This window comes from Grampus griseus (assembly GCF_964374135.1).
Source record: "Grampus griseus genome assembly, chromosome: 17".
In the NCBI taxonomy this organism is placed as follows: Eukaryota; Metazoa; Chordata; class Mammalia; order Artiodactyla; family Delphinidae; genus Grampus; species Grampus griseus.
In genome coordinates this window covers 75,384,007-75,397,859 of record NC_139011.1, presented here as the reverse complement: position 1 = coordinate 75,397,859, position 13,853 = coordinate 75,384,007, and the positions used below count along the sequence as shown (strand labels likewise).

Below are 13,853 nucleotides of genomic sequence, written 5' to 3'. Positions count from 1 at the left end.
TGTAGACTTTCCTTATTTAATTAAGCTTCTATCTCTCTAAGCATCTTTGGGACTACTCTTAGTATTAATTTCAGTGCTAGGTTGATATGTAGGTATAAACTTCATTACCTAATCGACATATTTCTGACTAAGTAAAAAATGATATTAGAGATGGATCTTACAACTTACTGCCAACCAGTGACATGTGTCTATTTTAGAAAGTCAGATGTATCTGTAAAGGAAAAAGGAGTTTAAGTGGAATACTTAAAACGACACAAGTTGCAAAGGCAGCCCTGGGAGGAGTTCCTGGCATGCTTGCGCATGAGTCGTACTGATTAAGTGTGTGCGCACTGTCAAAGTTTCTGCAAGCTTGACAGTTATAAGTTACATTACTTTACCGTCATTTTTATGTCAGTGATACAGTATGTGTTTTGCATAGTTTGTATTATTTATGTATTTAGTATAACATAACCCCTTCTCATACTTGCTAAAATGTAGATAGATTATTTCAGTGGGATGTGCTAAAATGGCGAAATAAATATAAGTAACTTAATAAATATTTAAATTTTTAGGTGTTTTTCTGATATATGACGTTTTATATAAATACGGTTAAGCTTTTTTCACATGTAAATAAGATACTTAGACTAATTAGCAAAAGAATAACAAAAACGTAATGTGTGTAACCTTCATTTTATAATGCATTTTGAAAATATTAATTTGCAGTAGCACTGTGAAATATTGATTATATTTAGAATGGTGCTAAGTCACGTTTTATACGATAGTGTTAAATATAACATGAAATACATTTTTGATTTGTGGATTTTCTTTGAAAAATATATTGCTGAAAGTGTTTGGAATTAAAATTTCTTGAATAAAACTAAAGTGTTTTAGTTTCTTTTTGGAATTACTGGATTTAACTTATAAATTATATAACAAGCTTAAGTATAGCATTGGTGTTAGAATTTTCTTCTTTTCTTTTTCAGGCTCAAGCTGCCTTTTCTGCAAACCCTGCCAATCCAGCGATTCTATCTGAAGCGTCTGCTCCCATCTCTCAAGATGGAAGTAGGTTTATACTTCGGGTTCATTCTCCTTGAACACAGATACTTGTTAAGCCTTCTTTTGCTGAAATAGGGAATCCAAGATTCTTTTTTTTAACATATACAGCATGAAATGGTGGTTAAAGCTCTAATAGTAAGAAGAAAAAAAATGTTCATTTCAAAAAATAACCCTTTAATCAAGAAAGTGAACTGTGAATATGAAGGTGTGTTTTATGACTTAATGAAAATTAAGTTAAATGGAACTCGCTGGCTGAACTGTCCTCTCTTTGCAGGGCTTGGGGGTTGGTAGAGTTGAAATTTCCAGCCGCTTCCTTCTGAGGGAACTTCCCAAATCCTGGAGTCTCTCCCCAGGTTTCATATCCTCCTTCCTGGTCCCTTTTCCTTCTAAGTTGATAGGGATTCAGGATGGAACCCTTAAGTAACATGACTTAAGATACAAAAGGAGTGTTAAATGGGTTTTTATGGCCTGTCATCTTAGAACATTGTTTCTTTTAGAAAATTCATTTTAAGTCACAAAGCATGTCAAAAAGAGCTTTTGGAAATAGTACCTGACTTTGCTACTCGGTTAAATACTGTCAGTATTTAAATGTACTGTTTCCAAGATTTCATTGGTATGTGCTTTTAACATTCCTAAAATGATACGACACTAAATAAATTTACAAGCTTTCAGTTTGTTTTTTGTAGTTCAGAAGAATCATTTCATAGCTGTGTTTACTGAATGAATTTAAAAAGTAGCTGACTGGACAGTGTACATTTTGGTCCGTTGTTCTTAAGTGGAGAATCAGTGGTATGTTTACAAAATTCCTAATCAAATAGGTTTAAGAAAAAGGCAGGGCAAGGTAATTTGGAAAAATTATTTCTACTCTTGAGTATTGTGAAATCTGAGGTTTCAGTTCAAATGTCTTATTTTACTTTCATCTTTAACTTTTTCTGTATTTTCCATTTCTACTTGTCATTACAGAGAGAGTGGGATTTTCCAAATTGCTAATTTAAATCCATCTTAGATTTTATAAGTTAAATGTAATTTTTTAACACAAGTAAAAGTCCATAATAACAGTTTTTGAGTATTCTACCAATGTTTTTTCTTTATTCATTTATTCGTTTATATTAGACCTCTATCCTAAACTGTATCCGGAGCTCTCTCAGTACATGGGCCTGAGTTTAAATGAAGAAGAAATGTGTGCAAATATGGCCGTGGTCCCTGGAGCACCAAGTCAGGGGGTATGTATAGTGTGATTTTGAATTATGTGAAATCATACTTTACACGTAGATATAAGCTAACTCGTCTCTGTGGTTAACTCACAAATGTATAACTTTAGCACTGACCTCTTCTCAGGGATTTTAGATTGCCTTCTAGATATCGCTTTTTATGTAGTCTACTTATGTGCTATGGCCGCTTTTCTAATTTATTAGGAGTTAAAGATTCAGATGCCTCTGACTGGTCCATTCTCCTTCATCTTCTGCACTTAGTCAGTTAAAGACCTAGTGATTCTGTTTCTACTGTGTTTCTTCTATTCATGTAATCCATTCCAGTCCTGGTATAACCCTATTCAGGGTTCCTGTACTTGTAACCTAGATTATTATAGTAGTCTCTGACTTTTCCTCTAGTAACTTCTTATATCAAACAGTACTAGGCTGCTGCTGGACTCGTCATTCAGAAATACAGGTCTGTCATACCTTCTTGTTGCTCATAATCTTCTAAGGTTAAGTCTAAAGTTCCTTGTAATTAGACACCAAATTCTCGGCTTAAATATAGTGTATCTCAGTCTTTTGTTAAGATTACTGCGGTAAGACCATAGTACTTCATAGCACTTGTCATAATTATAGGTAAATGCTTAACTTCATGAAGATGGGGTCCATGTCTGTGTTGTTGCCATGACCCCAGTGCTTAACACAGTACCTGGCTTTTATTTATTCACCAAATATTTATTAAAAACTTACATGAGTCAGGACAGTTGGGACAATAGAAACCACACTACATTTTTCAACAGAGATAACTTAAGAAATCACACAGGTTGAAGAATTTAAAAAAGCAAAAGTGGAACACAGATGTAATTGCAGAAGGTAGCTGCTTCTCCTAGGAATGGGGCGCTACACAGGGTGGAGGTTGGAATTATCAGAGCTGACAGGCATGGTGGAAGAGCCCCGTGACCTGGGCCTCAGAGGCGGGGACGCTGGCTGTGGGTACTGGTGCCTCTGAGGGGGGTTGTACCAGGGAGGCTGGTCCTGGGAGTGTCAGTAAAATCTGGAGAATGGAATCAACTGCTGTCGTTAAGGGATAGACTCAGGCAGTGCTGCTAGCAGCAGGGGGCAGGCAGGAGGAACGAGACACTTGCCCTCCTCCGCGTGTGCTGGGTGCTAACCAGAAACCCCCGGTAGAGGAGTGTGTCATTTGCATGGTCAGGCCCCAGCTGCACCAGCTAGGGTGGGTTTGGAGCTGACAGTAGCTTATACCTGGTGCTGCCTGCTCCTCTGACCATTCAGTATATCCACATGCTTCCTTATAGTTTCCCCTTAAAAGATGCAGTGCTTCCTAAGATTGAGGTTCAGCAAATATTTTCTGTTAAGGGAACCATGGTAAGTATTTTAGGCTTTGCTAGCCACATATGTCAGTACAGACAGAGAACTCAAAAGCCTTCAGGCAGACGTGAACTTGGCAGACCTGAGAGACAAGGCCTAGGTGATGGGCAGACAAGGCAGAACATGGTAGCAGATGGCATTGGAGGGGTTGGCATTGGAAGGGTAGTCAGGGCCAGGTGGCCTGCAGCCTCGTAGCGCATGGTAAGGGACTGGGCTCTGAGTTGGGAAGTGACATAATGTGATTTATTTTAAAAAGGTTTCTATGCTTGCTGTGTGGCAAATGAATAGAGGGCAAGATGGAAGCAGGGAGACTATCTGGAAGGTTATTGTAGCTGCCCTGGGCAGGAGGGGGCAGAGGTCACGTGGTGTTGATCATGCGGTCTTCTTAGTAAGAACACTAGGCAAGTGCTTAGCAAAACTTGGTGGGAAGAATGAAGATTTCTTTTCCAAAAGTAAGGCCGCTCCAAAGCTGCTCCTTTTTTGTCCTATATTCCAGCGAAACTAAATAATTCATTTGCTTCTTAAGTTTTTCTTTTTCTATCCTATTACCTAATTTTCCTGTGCTCTTATAGCTATAATCATTGACTTTTTGTAATTCTTCAAAAGTTACATTTTCTGGTATTGTGTTCTAATTTGTAGTATAGCTCTGTGTGTTACTCCGATAGACCATCAACTTTGGAATATGGTATCCTAATTACCTTGGATTCTGAACGAAAAAATTTGCAGTCTGTGGTGTGTGTGTAACTGAGGTTCCTCTTTCCCTATCATTGCTGCTCTGAGCATCACAATTATTAGGTGGATCAGAGCTTTTTATGACAGATTCCAATTAAGAAGCCTTGGTAATAAATAAGCTCTTCCCTCACTGCCTCCGGTAGAGGGTAAAGGGTCCACTTAAAACAATAAACTGATTTTGGTCAAGAAAACTTGAAAAAATGAGGAACTTGAAACAATGGTACCTGACAGAGTCCCTAGTATAGCTATTCTAGGGCTGTTTGGTGTGTCTGTTCAGTTGGTTAATCCATAGATGTTTATCACTGGGGACGAGAAATACCGTTTGACTGTCTTATGTGTGTCAGCACTCGTATAACATGCACTTTTCATCCTCACAGTGGAGCTGTGAGCTAAGAAGTTTTCCCCTTTTATAGAAACTCTGAAAGCGTAAGTAGATTGTTGAAGATTGTTGAAGAAGGCCATATAAAAGAACCCTCTGGAAAATGCTGAGTGAATTTCAAAAGTATGATATGGCCTTTTTAACGTTCAAGGATAATTGGGCTTGAAGACAAGCCAAAGTACACATGGAATAGATGCCAGTGAATTCACGAGGCAGCAGAGAGAGTCTCTTGGAGACATAGATGTGGGAATAAGTTACCTGAAGAATTAGTTTTAAAAAAAAAAGTCATTTTTGCAAAAAGTCAAATTTTATCTGAAGGAAATAATTTTCAGATTATATTTTGGGAAACCACAACTGAATATATTCAAGTAACTTATCATTTTAGAGTTTTTCAGGGAGAATGTTTCTAAATATTGACAGGTTGTGTATGTTTCTGTCAGCAGTTGGTAGCAAGAGCTTCCAGCATGAACTATATGGTGGCTCCTGTAACTGGTAATGATACTGGAATCCGCAGAGCAGAAATTAAGCAAGGGATTCGGGAAGTCATTTTGTGTAAGGATCAAGATGGAAAAATCGGGCTCAGGCTTAAATCCATAGATAATGTGAGTATTTTGTACTGTTTATTTGAATTTGTCTATTATTAAGTGACCAACGTTAGAATGATTTAAAATGTAGGTGCTTTAGTTTTAATGGTGCTCTGTGATCGAGAGTATTTTAAATCCGACCTTCCACTTGGAGACGCCGCCCCGTTCTGAAGAGGCAGAGTTGGGACTTGCAGCATTACCGTGAATGAAATTTTTTTTTCTTTTTTGAGTCCTTTTCTTGGAATAAAGTTGACTAGTCTGCCTGTAAACATAACAGTTTATACAAGTAGAATTCTGGCATTGAAATAGGGCAACACATGAGGAAGTTAAGGGAAGACTGACCAGTGAGAATCAGTGGTCTTATGATGTGTGTTTTTAAACTAAAAGATCATATAACTTGTTGTAATGTGGTCTTACAGGTCTGTTATTTCCATCCTTCAGTTTGGGTTTAATGAGGCATTTTCTAGGCAACAGTGACTTTCAAAAGTACTTTAGAGTTACTTTTGCCTCTCACCTTACCAGACTGAAGAAATTAAACCCGGTTACTCTGAGGAAACGTTCAGGAATGTTGAGGATGTGCTGAGTCTTCACCCCGATTTGTGGGTTTGGGCATTATTTATTGGATTCCTTTTCAGTCTTCTTAGCTCAGTGTGACCACCTTTGCACATAGAAAAGGATGGTGTGGCCCATGGCGGAAGGTGGCTGAGGGCATTGTGTTTGTCTTTGCACACTCGTGGCTTGTGCAAGACACGTGAGCTTGCTGCTCTGGGAAGCTCGGACTTCTCTGCTCTCCCTTCCTGTTCGGTGAATAGAGTACACTGCTGCCCCTTCCTCTGTCCTAAAGAAGGAGACCACACTCTTCACAGCCCGTCCCCCATAGCAGTTATCCTTGCAGTGGGTTTGTCCACTTGACTGAAGCTCATTGGTCCAGCCACTTTGCTGGGTGCCGCCTAGTTTCAGGCCCTGCCCTAAAGTGTAAGACATGTGACATCATGTCTGCCCCAGCTTAAGGCGGGAGAAAGGATCCAGCCTTATAAATGCTTTCGTATTGATGTCTTACCATGCTTCCTTTTCCTTTATGCTACTTATTTATATTGTGCTCAGCATCTGAGATTGAGAGTTTACATAAGTAAAAACATCCCTGTGGGTTTAGTTCTCAGGTACTCGTACTTGAGTTTTCTGTATTTACTTCATAGTAGATTCTTTTAACTGGAATGGTATTGAATGTGCCCACCTTTTTAGGCTGTTAAATCTAATCGTAGTGATTATGCATAATTTAGCAAGTGGGCAAAGGAATTCTTCAGCTCAAAAGGTAGAGTTCTGACCTTAGACTATCATTTTTTAAACTGTAAGAGAAATCACACAACTTCTAACACTTTACTCCCTTTCCCCCTAAATAATGATCAGGTGCTAATACCTGTTTGGTATTTTATCAAACTCATAGAAGCTTACATTTATTACAGTAATCTGACTTTATTTTCCTTAGTCTTTTTATTCCAAGATGGGGGGGGTGATGGAGGTTGGTCGGGTGGGTCATGATTTGAGGTAGAAATTACCACTGAGATCTCACTTTTTTACCTATTTCTTAGGGTACTGCCTTGATAAAATTTTCAGTTTCGTTCTTGGGGATAATGACACATACTTACTCATGTAATTTTTTTATTTTTAAATAGGGTAGATTCCTAACCAGTTGGTTCCTAATTTTCCAGCATTTTTAAACATGTAACAGTGGTAAATGACCGGTGATTTTCCTGTTCTCTAGGGTATATTTGTTCAGCTAGTCCAGGCCAATTCTCCGTCCTCGCTGGTTGGTCTGCGATTCGGGGACCAGGTGCTCCAGATCAACGGGGAGAACTGTGCTGGCTGGAGCTCCGACCGAGCACACAAGGTGCTCAAGCAGGCTTTTGGAGAGAAGATCACTATGACCATTCGTGACAGGTGAGCTGACTAAACAGTCCACGGGGACACTCAAGACTCGTTTTCCTTTTCTTGGGCTTTTAAGATTCTGTGAATGTAATATTTTGTTGCAGAAAATGATCAAGTGTTTCTGATTAGCCTTCTACCCTTGCAGTTGTGCAGTGCAGATTTTTCTTACGTAGTTTGACTTTTTAAAAATAGCATTCTGGTTTAGCATACACTTTATTCCAGAGCTTATAGAAATCGGTCCTCTAAGAAGTCACTTTCCTTTCTTAATCTGTTTCTCTAGAAAATAGAAAAGAAGGATAGAACGGTAACTAAGCAGGCGTCTCAGCCTTGCTTTCCGGTTTCCTGCTCAGGGTAGACACGTGGTGCAGGGCCCCTGCAGAACTCCACGGGGTCTGCAGGTTCAGGAAACCCAATCTGGCCTTTTGGGTGGATGAGGCTCTAGTTGTCAGGTGGGAGGATGGAACGCTTTCTTTAGCTTGTTTATTTATATTGGAAACATTCAGCACACGTACTGCGGGCTTCCTTCCCGGCCACGTGGGCGTTGAGGGTGGACCTGTATCACATTGTTAGCTTTAGGGGTTTTATTCGTCTTAGTTATATCTAAGGAAAACTTCAAAAAGTAACTTGGACTAACACGAAGACATGACTGTTGTGAAGTTTATAACGTGCAGTTCGTATTTTGTCATGAAACCTGTGCAGTCACGTGGCAGCAGAGTTGCAGAGTGGGCAGGTGCAGCTGGCGGGCGGCCGGTGCACGCAAGCACACGGCCGTCTTAACCACCTTTTCTCCTAAGGGGCTGGGGGACTTCCGTCTCGCTGCTTCTGCGGTTCTTCTAAAACAGAGCAAAAATATCTTCTATAAAGTTTTCGAAATCAAGATGTGAGAAATATTTTAAAGGTTCTAAACAAAATAAGTATTTCCTAAGAAGTTAAAAAAGATAAAAATTCATTTTTAAGACTGATTTTTGTTGAAACCTGTCTTCATGTTAAATTACAGCGAGTACTGTAATTTCAAGGGAAGAGCATATTGATAACTGCATGAAGGTTAAGTCTTTGAGGCTTATAAGAAGGAAATCGTAAGGCAGGCAAACCGTAATGGAGAGAATTTCTTAAAAAGTCATCTTTTGCACTAAGATGTACAAAATCCGTGCCAGACATACTAAGTAGCTCTCACTGGAAACAGTGAGTTTATTGTGACAAAGTATCCAGTATGTCAGAATGGAGAGCCATGAAAATGCTTACTTTGGAATTAAAGTTTTAATTGGAGCCATTATGTTTACAGGCCCTTTGAACGGACAATTACCATGCACAAGGACAGTACTGGACATGTTGGCTTTGTCTTTAAAAATGGAAAAATCACATCCATAGTGAAAGATAGTTCTGCAGCTAGAAACGGTCTTCTCACAGAACACAACATCTGTGAGGTCAACGGACAGAACGTCATTGGACTGAAGGTCAGGAGCACAACTTAGGACTCACTCTGCTGCAGTTTGATTTTAGCAAAAGCGTCTTTTTCATTTGTCTATTTCACTGGTGCTGTTATTGACCAACCTGTAGAAATTCAGTGGGGTCCTGGGCTCTCTGGCCGTGCTCTCACGCTGGGGCTACCACCTGGAATTGTGGCTTCTGTAGTGGGGGGCAGGGGCTAGGCTAGATCTCTGAAGTCCCTCGACCCAGAACCGTGGAGACCTGAGCACTGAAGATTTTGAGGACACTCTGGATGGATGGATGATTGCTTTTTTCAATCCAGGAGTTGTAGGAAATGCGCAATAGTTTACGTTCAGATTAGTACTTCATTCTTACGGTTCATTCCCTCCACATATTCCTAATAGAACTATTCTGAGGTCTAAAGGTTTTCATTAAGACCTGCTCGTTTCATTAACCTGGGTTAAGAATACAGTCAGCCGAGGGGCTATGGTAATATTGTATATGGGGACAGTGATTTGATCGTACGTGATGAGAAGAATGATTTGTTGGCTGATATTTTCAACTCGGTTTACTTAGCAGTTACCACTCATGAAATTGTGGTTCTGTTGAATTGAAACTTGGTAAAGAAACTAGAAAAACTATAAATACCAAGGGTCAGGATTTTAGAGACATTAGCAAAACCTCAAAGGACATATATTTTTTTTTACCAACAATAGTTTTATATGTATTTAACAAAGCTTCAGTAGAATTAATTTTCATTGTGTGTTTTCAACAGGACTCTCAAATCGCAGACATACTGTCAACAGCTGGGAATGTAGTTACTATTACAATCATGCCTGCTTTTATATTTGAACATATTATTAAACGGTAAGTAGACAAATTCTTCAACCTGATGCTACGTTCACGTGACCTCATAGAAGCACTGTGCTGCTTGTAATTCTCAAACCTTCGGGTTTTTTTTTTTACCTAAGAGATGACATTGGCATTATCTAGAAATTTGAAGTAAATTATTTAAATCAGAGGAGTTGGTTGGTAAGGATGACCCCTCACAAATTCCCAAGTATGGAATAAAATCCACTTCCTAAATTTTGATGTTTCCTAGTAGAAAAAGGTACACAGCAGGGGTGGGCAGGCTCTTATCGGTTTTCAGTGAAATCGTAGTTGTGGTCTGCCTGCAGCTCCTCCGCTCGGTAGACACCTGCTTGTGGTTCATGAAGAATTCTTGCATGTGGGGTGTTGGAGGAAGTCTTTTTTTTTTTTTTTGGCTGTGTTGGGTCTTCATTGCTGCACGCGGGCTTTCTCTAGTTGCGGCGGCTTCTCGTTGCGGAGCACGGGCTCTAGGCACGCAGGCTTCAGTAGTTGTGGCACACGAGCTTAGTTGCTCGGTGGCATGTGGGATCTTCCCGGACCAGGGCTGAAACCCGTGTCCCTGAACTGGCAGGCGGCTTCTTAAGACTGTTCCCCCAGGGCTTCTCTGGTGGCACAGGGGTTGATTCCCGGGAGTATCTCAGGAGGCAGCAAAGCGCGTGGGGTGTGCTGTCCGTCCTCAGGAATGGGACTGGAAAGCTGAGGAGGGAGAACAGAAAGGGGGCGGCCAGGGCTGTCTGCCCAGCAGCTTCTACACTCTGGCTTGGCTCAGCCAGCGTAGAATTCTTCTTGCAGAATCTACCTTGCATGTGGAAACAGAATTTAAAATATTAAAAACATACCACCTGTAATGGTTTGTTTCAGCATTCTGGGTAGAATGCAGCTAGCCGCTCTTGGGGTCTCGGCGGGGAGAGTTGTCAGGGCTGATCCTGCAAGAGCTCACTTTTTTTAAACCAGTAACAGCTCCCACCCACTTCCTGCCAACAAGTGGCATTGTCATCTTCTGAACTATCCAGCCTTGATATACAAAGAAACAAGGACTTTTCTGTATCTTATCTAACTTTACTAGCCAGGATGCAGATAGCTTTTCACACTGGGTATTTTGCAAACTACTAGATTAAAACCTTCCCCCGCATTCCAACCTGATGCTCACAGCGCTAGTCTGGATTGGAGTTTTCTCGGTATTTAATAGAAGTGGCTCTCTTGTAGGATGGCCCCGAGCATTATGAAAAGCTTGATGGATCACACCATTCCTGAGGTTTAGAAGCCGTGGCGCAGTGGAAACTTCACTCAAGTTCTCCCGTTTACATCTCTGGCAACGTACCTTTCTATTATGCACATGAAGCTTTCTAGGAGCCAGCAGGCGTATTTCCTGTCTTACAGCAGGGCTGGGGATCTTACTGTCTGATCCGGTATCTTGTTCAGACTTCAAAATAGTTGTAGCCTTATCCTGATTTTACAGTTGAAAGACTTACTTTTGTAGACTAGTGTGTCTTTACTGGAGACCGACTGATACAGGCTCAGCTCTGTTGGAACCAGTCACCTTCAGTCCTGGGTATCAGGTAGTGCTGTTCATATCACTTTAGTTCTATGGTATATGTGCATTTTTACTGTTACCCATAGTACATTTAGAATGATTACTTTTTTCTTCCAGTTCTGTTTGTATAAAACACCAATTAAGTAACACTGGTTTCATTCCATGTAAGCATTATTATATAGTGTATGTAGGCTGCAGGAGACTGTATTGACTATCATTACGTTTTAACTACCTTTACTTAAATATGCTTGGACTGTCACCCATAACAACGTTAAGCCTCTAGAATAAAAGCCAAACTCTTGCTGCCTTTCTCAAGCCCCCAATGCAGTTCTCTGTTAAACGGACACTAGCCCAGAGCAGTGTAACGGTACATGCTGAGCACAGCACAGCTGCTTAGCTGCATTTGAGATTTTCTAGTCCTTGTGTAATGGAAACTTTTCCTCTCAGAGTTACTGGTATCACTTTCTGAGAAATGAATCACTATATATGTAATGTAAAAATTCTTGTGCTCTATAGGAGAAACTTTGACTTCTTTTCCATGTGTAGATTAAGTGGGATAAGACCTGGCTTTAGGCACTTACATGTAACCCAGCTGCTCTGGGATGTCTTAGAATGCTATCATTTGTTCCATTTCCTGACCCCTCCCTGCAAACAATGACAGCGACACTTCATCCTGATTTGTTTTTCCTTCTCTTTGGTTTATGACTATTCTATTTTAATTGAAAATGTATAAATAAAGTTAGAGTTTAGTCTGTCTGTTATTGCATCATTGGAAACATTAGGCCTGTGGGAGAGAGTCATCTCCCAGAGCGGCCGCCACCTGGGAGCCTGAGGAAAGCCCCTCTGTACTGAGAGGGCCTGAGTGTTGGGAGAAGGGCCTCCAGGCGGGAAGCTGGACTGCACTGAGCCTATTGCTTCCCTGGGGGTACCCAGGCCGAGTCATAGTTAACATTCATACACCAGGGCTTGTAAACGGTGTAGAAAGATCTTACGTCACATACTTGCTGTGGTTCAGAGGTCGTCAGTGCTACTGCTTCACAGCTTACCTCGTGCGAAATTCAGAAAAGCCAAGCACGGCACGTTTTTCAGTTTGATTCTCTACCTCGTTATCTGGACTTTGGTCTGAAGATAGTTACTGAAGCAGAGGATGATGTTCACGGTACTCAGTATGGTTTTCTGGAAGGATCAGTACTTGAAGTACCCAGTACTTTGTTAATAAATCATTTAAATGAGAATATGAAAACTGCTTTCATTACAGAAAAATATTTTTAATGTCATAGAAAAGATGGGCATTTAATAGCTATAATGAAATAAACCGTTCCCAAGAACTGCTAATCCTTCCCCAGGTTCTTAGAACCTGGGGGCCAGGCGGTTATAGAAAGTAAGCACTCGGTGGAAACACACATCCCAAAACCCAGCGGGCAGCAATTGTGTCGAGTAGGAAGACATAACGGAGTGACTCGGCAGCAGAGAATACTCACATTTTCTTGGAAAGTCCTTAAATTGTTCAGTGCTTTTGGGAAGTTTCCCCAGCTGGTTTAGTATCTCTTAGCTACGCTCTTTGCCACCCAAACTTGTCTTCTGACCATCGTCATCCTGGGCTGACCACCTGCCTTACAAATGTTAATGTTTTTCTCCCCAGTACTGCCACATCTCCATCTGCCTTAGAGCATGACAACTAATGGCTTTCAGTGAAGTCACCATGATTTATAAAGTTTAAAACCACAAATTTCTCATGTGGTAAGACTTCTAACTACTATAATTGCACGTTCACCAGGTCGTTTAAAAGTTTGGTTTAAAAAAGCATTACATAGAGTTCAATAATATTCGAGGAAAAGGCACTTAATACTGCAATTTCCAGAACATAATTTGTCTGTCTTCCCCTCCCGTGATGACACTGCTACACTGGTTGTTCATCCACATACACGTTACGGCACCTGCGAGAAGAGACGTGTGGTTAGGGGGTGAGCTGACCAGGAGGTACCACGTGGTCTTGTCCTATAATACAATCTGCATGAACTCAGAATAACTACTCAGTACAAGGAACTTGGGAGGAATAAGAAACTATTTGAATGTAAAGCTAAAGCAACTGGGAATTGCAGAACAGAATACAAATATTATATACACCTGTGACAAAAGTCAGGCAGCAGATGAGAGAAGTAGGGAATTGGTGTGAGTTTGCTGGTTTACTTCCATTTCTATCAGGAGTCAAAGTGTTATTTAAAGCTTGTGAGCTGGGGAAGAAAGGCATAGACAAGTCACTTCAATGTATAATGTTACGAAGAAATAACCACACACAACAGTGACAGAGGGAAGAGAGTGAAGGTGGGCAGTCAGTAGATACTTATAACCATAGCCATTACACGAATTAACCATAAATCCTCCAAGTGCTGGAGAGGAAGACGTGCAGATGTAAGCAGAGTGAAAACCCAACGGGCAGAACGGTGACGCACACAGCAGCGCATCCTTCACTAATGTGAGACATCTCCAGAAACCCAGCTGCAGAGTCTTCCCAGGATGAGGCCCGGGGGGGGGGGGGGTCTGTGGGAGGAAGACTTCATTTCCACTGTGACTCACTACTTTGGTACCGTTTCCATTACTTTCGTATTGTTTCTTTCTACCGTGTGCATGTATTAAATGCACATACAGCTTTTACTTGGCTTTTAATTCTCCATGTGGAAGTCAAAAACTTCCATTCTGGAGTCGACTGTCTCTGAAACCAAGAGCTGCAGGTGGCCTGGCCAGCCAGGATCTGGAGGGGAACGTCCACGGCACAGAGGACA

The 13,853-nt window shown here is 40.9% G+C and overlaps 2 protein-coding genes across 5 annotated transcripts in view; one reads left to right on the top strand and one right to left on the bottom strand.

Moving 5' to 3' along the window:
- The window catches only part of SDCBP (syndecan binding protein), a 31,768-nt gene extending 19,944 nt beyond the window's left edge, over window positions 1-11,824 (top strand). Inside the window, exons 3-9 of one of the 2 annotated variants that reach the window (XM_082674632.1) lie at window positions 963-1,041; window positions 2,149-2,258; window positions 5,172-5,330; window positions 7,075-7,250; window positions 8,521-8,692; window positions 9,442-9,533; window positions 10,743-11,824. In XM_082674632.1, coding sequence (XP_082530758.1) covers window positions 963-1,041; window positions 2,149-2,258; window positions 5,172-5,330; window positions 7,075-7,250; window positions 8,521-8,692; window positions 9,442-9,533; window positions 10,743-10,797 — 843 coding nt within the window. In that variant the 3' untranslated portion in view covers window positions 10,798-11,824. Of the gene's footprint in view, window positions 1-962; window positions 1,042-2,148; window positions 2,259-5,168; window positions 5,331-7,074; window positions 7,251-8,520; window positions 8,693-9,441; window positions 9,534-10,742 lie in introns of both variants that reach the window. The other variant, XM_082674631.1, reaches the window with a different exon arrangement.
- A 504-nt stretch (window positions 11,825-12,328) lies between these two features.
- Window positions 12,329-13,853, bottom strand: part of NSMAF (neutral sphingomyelinase activation associated factor) — a 60,541-nt gene continuing 59,016 nt past the window's right edge. For all 3 annotated transcript variants that reach the window (XM_082674628.1, XM_082674629.1, XM_082674630.1), the window contains one exon: window positions 12,329-13,007. In XM_082674628.1, the coding sequence (XP_082530754.1) occupies window positions 12,913-13,007 (95 nt within the window). In that variant the 3' untranslated portion in view covers window positions 12,329-12,912. The remainder of the gene's footprint in view (window positions 13,008-13,853) is intronic.